Source organism: Acanthopagrus latus, chromosome 2 (assembly GCF_904848185.1).
Source record: "Acanthopagrus latus isolate v.2019 chromosome 2, fAcaLat1.1, whole genome shotgun sequence".
Classification (NCBI taxonomy): domain Eukaryota; kingdom Metazoa; phylum Chordata; class Actinopteri; order Spariformes; family Sparidae; genus Acanthopagrus; species Acanthopagrus latus.
In genome coordinates, this window is record NC_051040.1 from 17,753,287 (window position 1) to 17,764,768 (window position 11,482).

The following is an 11,482-nucleotide window of genomic DNA, read 5'->3' on the forward strand; positions in this document are numbered from 1 at the left end:
CTGTGATCTGTGTTGTTTACTGTTGAACAGTTGTGACTGCTGATAGTGTGTGATGGAGGGTGAGTCCAGCTCCAAAACACACCTACACACACACACACACACACACAGAAATCTCTGCGTTGGTGCTTTGTCAATATTATTCTCAAAACCTACACCAGTAATTCACACTGAACTGAAATCAAATCGGCAGAAACTTTGAGGTTTTTCACCAACCACCATGCTGGAATACGTAAGTTACTACAACAGCTGAAATTTACAACAATAGTGATGTTTATTTAACCTTTATTTTCAATAAACACTTGCAAACACAACAAAAAATAACTGTGAGACAAACACTCAAGGAAAACAACATTCAGCAAAATGCAATTTACAGTCGGAATAATGTTGCTTTCTTCACAAGCTCTTTACACAAACTAAGCAGAATTACAGACATAGTTAAATGCTACTTGTTTGAATTATATAAGATGAGTGGAGTAGTGCTTTATGATAACAACAGCAGAAGAGCCAGACATATCAAAGCCTCTCATTAAAGATTTTACTGCTGCTCCATTTTTCTTTCCGTTCCATAAAAAGAAAAGTCTTCTCGTTCAAATATTAGTGTTGTTGTTAATTCACAGAGCAGACGGCATAAACTGTTTTCTTCTCCTCTAGTGCTTTCACTTGTTCCGCATTATGCAAATCATGGTGTGATAAAGTAACTACATGTTTTAGTTTTTTGGCTCTCAGCTGAGGTGCTTAACAAGAAAACAGTGGTGTCCGTATAACAGCCTGACATTTTCTGAGTGTTAATAATTTATCCTGTTTTCGTCGGCCCGCTCAAATCCACCTTTCATGAGAATACAATCACCACCTAAGGCTTACAGTGCTCGACACGAGGTCTTGTCATCACTTTCGCTACGTGTTTCTCCCTCATTAAGACGGCATCCACTCACTGCTGTTTGAGAAACAGGGCGGCTCCGGTCTGTATCCACTGGTTGGGGTTCGCTCCGCACGGCAGGCAGATGTGCGTGACCACCTTCACCCTCTCTGAGTTGGTATACAGCGGCAGCCAGATACTTTCCTCCGACGCAGTGGAGTCAGCAGCGGAGTTCTATGACAGAAGCATATCAATCAATGTGAGTGTACAACTACAACTTCCTGCATAGGTACACTTATTTCGACATAAACGTGTCTCTTAAAAGACACGCACCGACACATTACAGTACCGTAAAAATCTGTCACTGCAACCGAGTTGGGTTGTAAAATTTCCATTGTCACGGCTGTTGCTGAGTTATTCGTTTGTTTTCGGCTTGACCAACATTTCATTATTGATCAACGACAGTGACGTTGTGTGTTTGTGTGTGGGACTCCTGTTTCGTCTTGCAGAACCTTCACTGCGGCGAGGCAGAAAGCCGTGATAGTGCGTATTTTTCTGGCAATCAAATACACGTAATTTACATCACAATCACTGTTAGTTTCATGATTACATCAGAGAATATATAACAACAGAGACGCAAATGTGGTTTTTTGGCCCCAAAGTCTGTTTGTTCATGTTTCAGCCACACAAATTTCCTCTGTGAAACGGAATATGTTGCTGTTTCAAACACAAATACGTACCTGTGGAACCCAGGCCATGTAACAGGGTGGGACAGCTGACACACTGGGAGAGTCATGTTGATTCTCACAAAGGTGAACACCGTCAAAGCTACAACCCTCCAGCTGGAGACCTCCGACCTGAGGGAAGAGTGAAGGAATCGATGTGAGAAGCAAAGGGAGACCAAAAGAGCGAGGTCGACTAAAACAATAATAGCGGTTGTAAACTGAGAAGAAGGAGAAAGATACACCGAGGAGAGATTATAAACAGTAGATTAAACAGAAAGAGAGGATGAGGTGTGGTGAGATATAAAGGGATGAAAGGAGAGAAATGAGACAGGGAGCAAAAGAGGACGGCGTATGTCTGCCAAGAGTAATGAAGAAAGAAATCGCTGTCACCAGAATAACTAAGCATGTTACGCACACTGTACGTGAGAGAGTGTTTACATGAGTGACTCAGGGATTTTCCACAGCAGGCCAGACAATAAGGGGAACTCTGGCGTCAAGTCGAACATACACAGACAACTACTAAATCACCATAATCAGGGCGAGAGACAGCGAGAGAGAGAGAGCAGGCGATCCAGAAAAAGCTACAGTGTGTGTCTGTGTAAGTGTGTGTGAGGGAGCTCATTGCTTCACAACAATTATCCCCTTTCTCTTCCTCTGTCAGATGTCTGAATGTTCCCTTCCCTCCCTGCAGCTGCAGCCTCCCTTTTTAAGCACCCACACCCATCTCCTCTCTATTTGTATATTATAACGAAGTGCAAGTCAAGCCGGGCCAATTTTTACAGGCATGGTGGAAAAAGAAACAAATGCCTAAAAGTTTTTGAATTGCAGACAATGAAATTATATCACCCCTGAAATCAGAGAATGAAAGGGAAAGAGAGAAGACAGAGTGGTATTGTGCGGTCCTTTAACTGTCGGAATTTGTACCCATCAAATGCATCACGGGAGACCAGAGGTGACTCAACGGCAGCAGACTCGTCTGTAATGGATATGCAGCAAACTCTTTTCCAACTTTCTTTCCTCTCTTCTTATCTGCATCTGTATTCTATTCCTGCAGTTTCTTACTCCATTATTTTCCAATTATCACTCAGCCAGAGTCAGCATCGCTCACAGCGCTGGTATTCTGCAGCTGGATGGGAGCAGTTTATGTGTGTGTGTGTGTGTGTGTGTGTGTCTGCATGCATGATCCGTAAGTTAATGTGCGCTTGTTGTTATTCTACCTTGACTTGCAGCTTGGCCTGCATGATGGGACTCCTCCATGACGAGACAAACACCAAACTATCCATAGAACAATCCATGGACCTAAAACCACACAAAAAATGGTGTTATTGACCTTGGGACACGTTTTCATTCCGTCTCACAAAAACCCTGCAAAGGGTCAAGTGTTACCTGGCAGTTTCCTGTCTCAGTGCATTGAGGAAGGTGTCAGGGTGGAAAAGCTCAGCCAGATCGAGGGTGTCCGATAGGAGAGCTTGTCTGCCTGCACGCTCCACCCAACTCTGGACACACACACACACACACACGTAAAGACAAATGTACAGAGAGCCACATGCAGATTAATGAACCAAAAACCTAGTAAATAACAAATAAACACTCCAAGGCTGCACGTAATTCAGGCATAAAATCAGTTTCACACCAGAGTCAGGCAAAACATTTAGTGGATCAATGGAAGATAATGAGAATATAATTTTCTTCAGCTCGAGTGGCGAAATTTCACACGAAAAAAAGAGAGCAGAAATATTTGCTCTGAATACTCTCTCTCTCGGCATGAATGGTTTTAGTTACAAAGATTACAAACAGTGAGAGTTTCTATTGTATTTGGCTCTTTTCAGTCTTCGTAGAGGACATCGATCTGCAAGCGGAATGATCATAATTTCCATCCCGAGTCAGTGTGTGTTTGTTAATGAGAGATAAAAAGGGTTACAGAGGGAGAGGGCAAAACAGGGAGTCAATAAAAATGTGAGGCCAATAGAGTATTTAATGTCCCTTTGTCCTTTTATCACCGCATCCTCAAGCTGATAACACGGGGACCCCAATTACCTGCTAATGGGAATACAGTGAGAGTGCACACACACACACGCACAGAGGCATAAACATACAGATTCCCATTTGAGTGTGTGTACTGTATACTTAGACATAAAGTGGCACATGCATGCAGAGACAGCGGTGTGTGTATGTACTGCAGTTTCTATGAAAATGCGATCGGTATCCAGGAACATTATCCGCCCCTAGGAACCTACAAAACAAGGAAGGGTCATTACATCATTGGATATTGCTTTGGGGCCAGACTGTGGTGACAGCTGTATTGAAGTCTACGGGAGATGCACTGAGTAAGATACTAAAACCCAACTTATCTACATCATGTGATTTCTGATGAAGAAACGCCTCCAGAAAATGAAAGGACACACTTTAGAGAGCATGTTAACAACTGATTTATATAACTACATGTTGGCTCATCCCTTGATTTTGTGTGAGAAAGGCTCCTGTTGCTCGGACCTGCACCATTTGGTCACAAGATTATCAGCCCTGTCAACAATATGGGAGGAAAAAAAAACACTAGCTAACCTCTCTGAAGTGTGTCCTTTCATTTTTTGTTGGATTATGTAGATATGTTGGGGTTTTAGTGTGTGATATATTCTGTGCCATTAAAGCACCAAGTTTTTACAAACTTTGTAAGTTTCCTCTGACTCAACAACTCATAGAACTTGCCGTGACCTGAAATTATGAGATCTGATCTCAAAAGGGATAACGAGAGCACATTAAAAATGCTAGGTGTAAACACAAAGGCACGATGAGATTGTTTGTTATACAGACAGCACAGCAAGATACAGATCCTATTTTAATATCAGACAAATGGGGTGTGTAAGACAACAACAGTGTGGATCTATATGACTGGAGACAGACCTCTCTCGGGCCTATCCAATGTTGTCAATCAGGCCTGCAACATCAGCAACATCTGCTTTGATCCGATAAGCAGCTTCTTTCTTTCTCACCATGCAAACTATTCTTTTTGTTTTGGTCAAAGGCATAAGTCAGGACTTCACCTGATATGAAATCTCACAACACAATCTTAGTCCTCAGTTTGTATGTTTTTCCTTTCCAACAACTGATCTGTTGATCCCTGTCCTGTTTATCATAAAATATGGCTGCAGTGGCCAGATTTAAGCCTTGAGAGTTGACCTAAGATTGAAGCCTTGATCGATTCTGGGCCCCCTTTTGTTTTGCATTCCTTTTTTTTTTTTTTTTAACAGGTAGGCAGTTTTTTCCAAATCACCATAGAAACTAGTGGATAGTGGAGGTCAGCTGAGGAAAAATTGCTGACAAACATGAGGTAAAATGTGCTAACATCTGATCCCATCTCTATTATAAATGGATTCCTTTTTAGCACAGCATCAGACTGCACTGGCTTTGGAGATAAATTGGGATGAGCATAATGCCAAGAAAAACTATGCACAAATGCAAGACCATACCCACATTCACACAGGCACGTAATTGCAGGCAGATGCAGACACACAGAGGAAGACGTGCACCAAACATTGTGGGTATTAATGATACAGCAAGCCAGTGTGTGCTGGTATGCATAGCATTTGTGTGTGTGTGTGTGTGTGTGTGTGTGTGTGTGTGTGCATGCAAGTGTGTGTAAGTATTTGGTTGTTTTCAAGGTCGTCCAGCGCGTCTAGGGTGCACTGCTGTGCTGTTCGCTCTTTATTCTTCGGCGGCTCCACACAGCAGCATCTCTGAGCGTCTCCGCCTTTATTAGACTGATTAGCTAACAGGACACAGACACGCTGCTAACAGAGATATCACTCAGTACTGATGGGCAGAAATAGACAGTTAAGGACAGTGCAGCCTCCAGATACACACACATGAAGACAGATGGAGAGCAGGAAGAGGCAGGCTGACAGGGAGAAACACACACACACACACACAGACAAACAGATGGGTAGGCAGGCAGACCAGCAGACAGACAGAAAGACAGACAGAGGCAGTGAGGCTCGCCCACATGAATAATCAAACACATCAAATTCACATGGAAATAAGTGTGTGTGCGTGCGCGCGTGCGTGCATGCGTGTATTGTAGTCTGCCAAAGCTTACTTAGGTAGGCGTACTTTTTTCCTTGCACCAACTGAGGGCAAACACTTCCCAAAACCTCATGTTTGAATATAATAATCTGCTTTTTTTAATGAAAAAAACATTAGACTTTCTCTCATGGTTTTAGTCAACAGGTTGCCTCCAGTCATATACAATTTCAGGCAAAAGCTAAGTTTGGTTGTTGGACCCGGGCTCAGTTAAAGGTTTCTCGTCGTGTTTGCAAAACCATGCAAAAACGTTCTTGGGCCATTGTGGGATAATCTGAGGTCTTAGTTTTTTTAAAATCATTTCAACCAAAGAAATCCAAAAGTGTCCTCTCAAAATATTCATCTTAACTGAAGGACGAGGCTCCCGGTAGGATATAAATGCTCCAAGGATTTAAATGGATCCCTCCATCATTATGCTAATGCTGATTAGAAAACTCTTAGGGCTGTTAAATCTCGAGCTCAGAGTAGTAGCGCAGAGGTCTCCTAGGGGTGTCTGGTGCTTTCTAATAACCAGTGCGGTTGTCAGTGAATGCCTTTACTACCAGTTCTCCCACAGAGGGTCCGCCATTGATTTTTTTTTGTTAAAGACAAAGGTTCTATGGTAGGAGCAGACCAGTGTGAATTTCCATCCCTGAAGGATTAAAATGTACTCTCACAGCTAAAGTTGGTCTTACATGTGTTTGCCTTGCTCCATATGCGTAATCTTGTAAGTGCTAGGGACAGATGAACTTGCAGAGAAACAGAGTCAAGGTCTCTTTATATAAACACATCCATGTGTTACCTGTATAGCAAGAGCTTGTGTCACTACAGCTCGGAGGTACTGCATTGGCTCCTCTGGTCCCTCCCATTTGTTCTGCCATGTTAAAGGGCACTGAGACAGAGATAAAAGGTGCAGAGAGGAAGAGAAGTTATTTAGAGCCATAATGAAAAAATGCATACCAAACAACTAGTGTCAGCAAGAAGGCAAAGCATACCATGTTATTATCACTGTGGACATTGTGAAATCAGCAAGCTATGGGCTTCAGTCAGGCTGCTGTGTGGTCGCAGCTGTCAACCCAGAGAGCCACAACACGCAGGAGGACTGCAGATTCTCTGAGCTGTGCTGAACACATTCTTTAAGGGAAAGTAGCTAAACACGCTGGCTGCACAAAAAATTGGCCCAGAGCTATTTTTATAAAGTTGATAAAGCTGTCATGTTTCCCGTTCTCTCTACTATCACTAAAGGATGTCACAGCCACCAAATTGGCAAAAAAGACAGATAAACCTAACAACACAGGACCCTGTCATCTTGAAACTATTCGGAACACACATTTAAACACTGTGGATCAGTCACTAAAGGCCACGCATTCTCCGAGGCTGAGCTGCAAGCGTGACCGGCTAAAACATAATCTATCCAGTTTTTTTGTGATGTCAGAGGTCCTTTACAACTCCTGATGTTAGATGTAAGACTGCATTTACATGGATTCAGACAAAAGAGTTAGGGTTAACCTCTGATCCTTTGCAGAGTTGAGGGAGCTGATCCCAGCTGACCTTGGGTGAGCATTATCATTTCATGTGGATTATTTTATGTAATTGCTCTAGAAATAGCCTCTCATTGGCCAGATCAACCATGAGTTGTCCTTATGTGAGGGAACTACGTAGCATCCAGTTGTACATTCTATATCGGAGTACGGCAAAAAGATAAAATATTGTAACTTTATTACCATCTCCAGTATTCCCATTTAACTGCACTTGTGCACTAAAACTATATGTTGTCTACTGCCTGCCTAAATCCATATGAATGAAGCATTTGAGATAGCAGATATGCAGTATATGTAAAATGCTTGTTTTACTGTCCAGATTAAATATTTGGCCTGCATTAAATTGAACTGCTATACCAAGCATGACAGTGACAAAAGAGTCGTGTGACAAACAAATACAATATGGCAGTCTTTCAGGCTCATTATGTAAGGGCACTGTAAAGGTCCTTTGACTCACTTTTCCCATAATCCGGCTGTGTGTTCTGTCTCACTGAAACTGTTGCAGAAGCACATTTACCTCCACATAAAAACAACAAATGTTGCTGGTTTTTCTGTGGAGGCCACTGTTCATTTAAAAAAAGAAAAAGACACCCCAAAGCAGGAAGCGGTGTGATGTCTTATGATGCAGCGAAAAGGGTGATAGGTGATGAAGGGGTGGATGAATGTACAAAAGTTAAACCAAAGTTGGTTTACTTCAACAATGACCAGACTCTTTCCAGATGCCAACTAAGTAAATCGAGTTGACTAACCTTAACCACACCTTGACCATAGAGGCTGCTAATTTTAAATGTGTAGCTCTGAAATGCTCAAATGGTTTATTTTGGAAGGCCACCGACAATTACGATGTTTGTGTGCTAGAGGCAGGAGACAGCTGTAAACTCTAACACAGGTTAGTCAGTCTGTGTTGCTTCAACTGTTAAAACTGAGATCAGAGAGATGCCTCACATAAACGTACACAGCGGGAGATTGTGAACCAAGAATTTCCTGTTATTTAATCTTAGAAGTGCTAATGGAATTAAACCGGACCTTGTACATCTATAAGCTGCAAGTCAACCATTCAGACACTCCCCTGCTATGTGTTTGAGTGTAATTACTACAACTGGCACTGAAAAACTGACTAATACTAGAGATTGTTTAACCTTTCATCAAAATGGCATTGCTGCATCACCCCTTATGTCTTGGTATTAATGATCTTTTCGCTGAGTTAAGGCAGTGGTGATATTTATTTTCTGTCTTGCAGCGCTGCTTACCACTCTCTTCAGATACTTGGGTAGTTTCCAAGTATCTAATTATTTTTTACTGCACAGCTGAGGAGAGGGGCAATGGAGCTGATACATCCAGAGCTGCCTGCCATACTTTTACAACATTACACCCCTCGTATGATCCATTTTCCAAATAAATAAAGCACACCGGCAGCTCCTTCTGTTCTCCTTCGTGGGATGAGACTGGTTCAATCAGTTATGGGAGTCTAAACAGATAATGGCTCGTGGTTGGAGACTGCACTCTGCAGAGTTGTATCTTATAGTCACATTCTTTGTTGTGATGTGTTTTCAAGCAGTAGCAACAACCACTTGTTTCCTCACGTGGAAATGATTTACACAGTTCCTTTTTTGAATAATTCATTAGGTAAAGGAGTACAAGTACAAACAGGACTTTAATCTGACAAGTGGGATTCAGTGAGATACTATGAAGTATGATTGAAATGTTGGGGTTTAGCTTTAGCAAACCAATGTGAGCCCTATTTTCTTCTGTCTAGTATTTATTTTGTTTCGGGTGTAGGTATCGACTGACTATCACTACCTACGTAAGTATTCTACATGTTACAAACAAGTGCAGACAATGGGAGGTTTTCAAGTTAATCTTGCTACAAGCTGATAAAAAGATGTCTGACACTGACACACTTCTACACATGTTACCACCTTAATTTATAAAATAAAATAAACAAAATGCATATGTTCTGGCTATCAAACAACTCATTGAAATGTTGCATTTTGATTATGCACAACTAAAAAAAGAGACGGTCTTAAAATCACATCTTATATTGGTAGTAGCACTGGTTGTTAAGAAGTAAGAGGATTGTGAAGAAATATGTGAGAGAGGCCAGGGAAGAGAGAGAAAAACATGAGAGAAAACTGGACAAAGTTGGTTGGGCGAGACTAAAGACCTGCTGATTAATACAATAAGAGAGGGAGGGAAGCAGTGAAAAGGGGAATTAAGGAAGCGAAAGGGAATTAAGCCCCAGGCTTCTCTCAGGAGATTACAAACATAGATGGAGTAAAAGGTTGATTGTGCATCTCTCCTGCTCTACCTCATCACATCCTCTTTGTCCTCATCTCAGCCCGAGGACACACACAAGGATACATGCTGTGCTTGCGAGAATCTACAAGTTTACTAGCATGCTATATGTGTGCCAGCCACTGTGGCCTCAGCTTCAACACATCTTCACCTCTAAAACAATGTGGTTTCTTTCTTTCTTTCGTTTCTTTCTTTCTTTCTGCATGTCTTACCTCTTGGTTGAGCAATGCAGTGGCCAGTTTCTGGACTTCAGGAGTTAACAGTTGGGTCCCTCTGATGACCTTGCTCAGTGCAGCCAGTGATTGGTGGATACTCTGTGGCAACATGTACAGTTTTAGTGCACATACTTTGACATTTTGCCATCTGATTATTGTGAGCTGGTTCATTACGACAGGCCCTGTGATTGGCTGACTGGGCTCAGTGGTGTGCTCAGTAACCAAAGATATAGTTAGTGAGCGTTATCTTGCTTTCTTAAAAAAAATGAATGTGAATTGTAATAGCAGTAATGCACTTGTATAGTAGTTTGAATACATCAAGCCAATGATAATGTGAAGCACAAGAAGCAATTGTTTCTGAAATAATGTAAAAACAGTAAGTAAGTGAGTAAGAGCTTTGGTTAGCTGACACACCTGGACCATGCGAATGGCATTGAACTGCTCCAGGGCGATGAATGACAGGACTGGTGAGCCCTGACCCTCTGTAGGTGGGGCCACCTTCTGGTGAATCAGAGTAGAGCCCTGATAGACAGACAGACAGACAGATGCAGTATATTAGCATACTGAGAGGACAGACAGAGAAGAAGCGTAGAGTCATTTAAAAAAGAGAAAGAGCACAGGAAGTGCAGAAAATATAATCAGGTGATCCTCATACTAATGACCTCAGAGCTACAGACATATCTATGTTTAGTGCTTTAAGGCTGTATGCTATCCTACAGTTGCTTTATGCCCCTCTTATCAATGAGGCACTACTGGCACCACACCAACTAATCACTCTCCTCAAACTGGTTGCTACACAGCAGCAACTCGGACATTATTTCGAGTATAATGCATAATGCATTTTGTAACTGCTGCAGTGCATCAGCATGCATCTTTGTTCTTTCAAATTATGACTTCCATTACTACAGTGCATCTACCCAGCAGTCCCTGTGGGTTTTTCCTCAGCTAAACATACATAAACTAAATTCTTCTGCACTTGGTTCTTCTTCTTCCACAATGACAAGATGTAACCAAAAAGTGAATTGCTTCTCTGCAGTGGAAACCAGAGAGACAAACTGTTTACATTAGTTAACATGGAGATCTATCATAAGTACACCAAGCGTTTGTGTTGGTATTGGTGTACAAACACAAATACAGAAAAAAATGATTGTGAACAAACACTGATATCATGTTGTATTCTGCTCTACAGATATCACACTATGTTCCTGGATCCTATTTTGTTTTCCTCTCTTCTACTTAGTAAAGGGCAGAAGAAAAAAGGGAGGAAGGGAGGGAACATAGGGATGGAGGGATGGTGAAATGGAGACAATGGAAAGCTGGAGATAAATGAGACAATGAGCAGAAAATTCAGCTTGACTACAGCTCTGCTATTGTCTCCATTCAAAAATGTGTGTTAACAGCCAAATAAACAGTATCTGCTGTCTGGTGCTTCTCCCCTCTGAGGAGACTACATAAAGATTTGTCAAAATGAATACATTCATATCTCCACACATACACAAAGTCATGCACACACAGTTTACAGGCACTGACAGGCAAGTGCATCCATAGAAACAAACATATACTCACACAAGGGCACACACACACACACTCACACACACAAACACAGAAATAATGGGCATGCAAAAGGATGTGCATTCCAGCTACACACATCCACTGATGGTCAAACTCAGAAGGTTAGCTGACGACAAAGGGCCAGCTAATCGAAAGCAGTTGGGGGCAGATTGTGATCTATGAGAAGCTTGCTAGTGATACAATGGCAACACAGTCAATCAGTCTCCTCTCGGTAAGTACAAA

General features: G+C 41.9%; 1 protein-coding gene across 7 annotated transcripts in view; it reads right to left on the minus strand.

Moving 5' to 3' along the window:
* Window positions 1–247: 247 nt before the first annotated feature.
* LOC119005117 (cytoplasmic dynein 2 heavy chain 1) overlaps window positions 248–11,482 on the minus strand; it is a 105,055-nt gene continuing 93,820 nt past the window's right edge. For 4 of the 7 annotated variants that reach the window (XM_037072639.1, XM_037072623.1, XM_037072632.1 and 1 more), the window contains 7 exons: window positions 10,103–10,210; window positions 9,686–9,787; window positions 6,440–6,529; window positions 2,968–3,077; window positions 2,799–2,880; window positions 1,597–1,713; window positions 929–1,090 (listed from right to left, as the gene is read on the minus strand). In XM_037072639.1, coding sequence (XP_036928534.1) covers window positions 929–1,090; window positions 1,597–1,713; window positions 2,799–2,880; window positions 2,968–3,077; window positions 6,440–6,529; window positions 9,686–9,787; window positions 10,103–10,210 — 771 coding nt within the window. Of the gene's footprint in view, window positions 1,091–1,596; window positions 1,714–2,798; window positions 2,881–2,967; window positions 3,078–6,439; window positions 6,530–9,685; window positions 9,788–10,102; window positions 10,211–11,482 lie in introns of all 7 variants that reach the window. The other 3 variants (XM_037072676.1, XM_037072667.1, XM_037072649.1) reach the window with 1 other exon arrangement.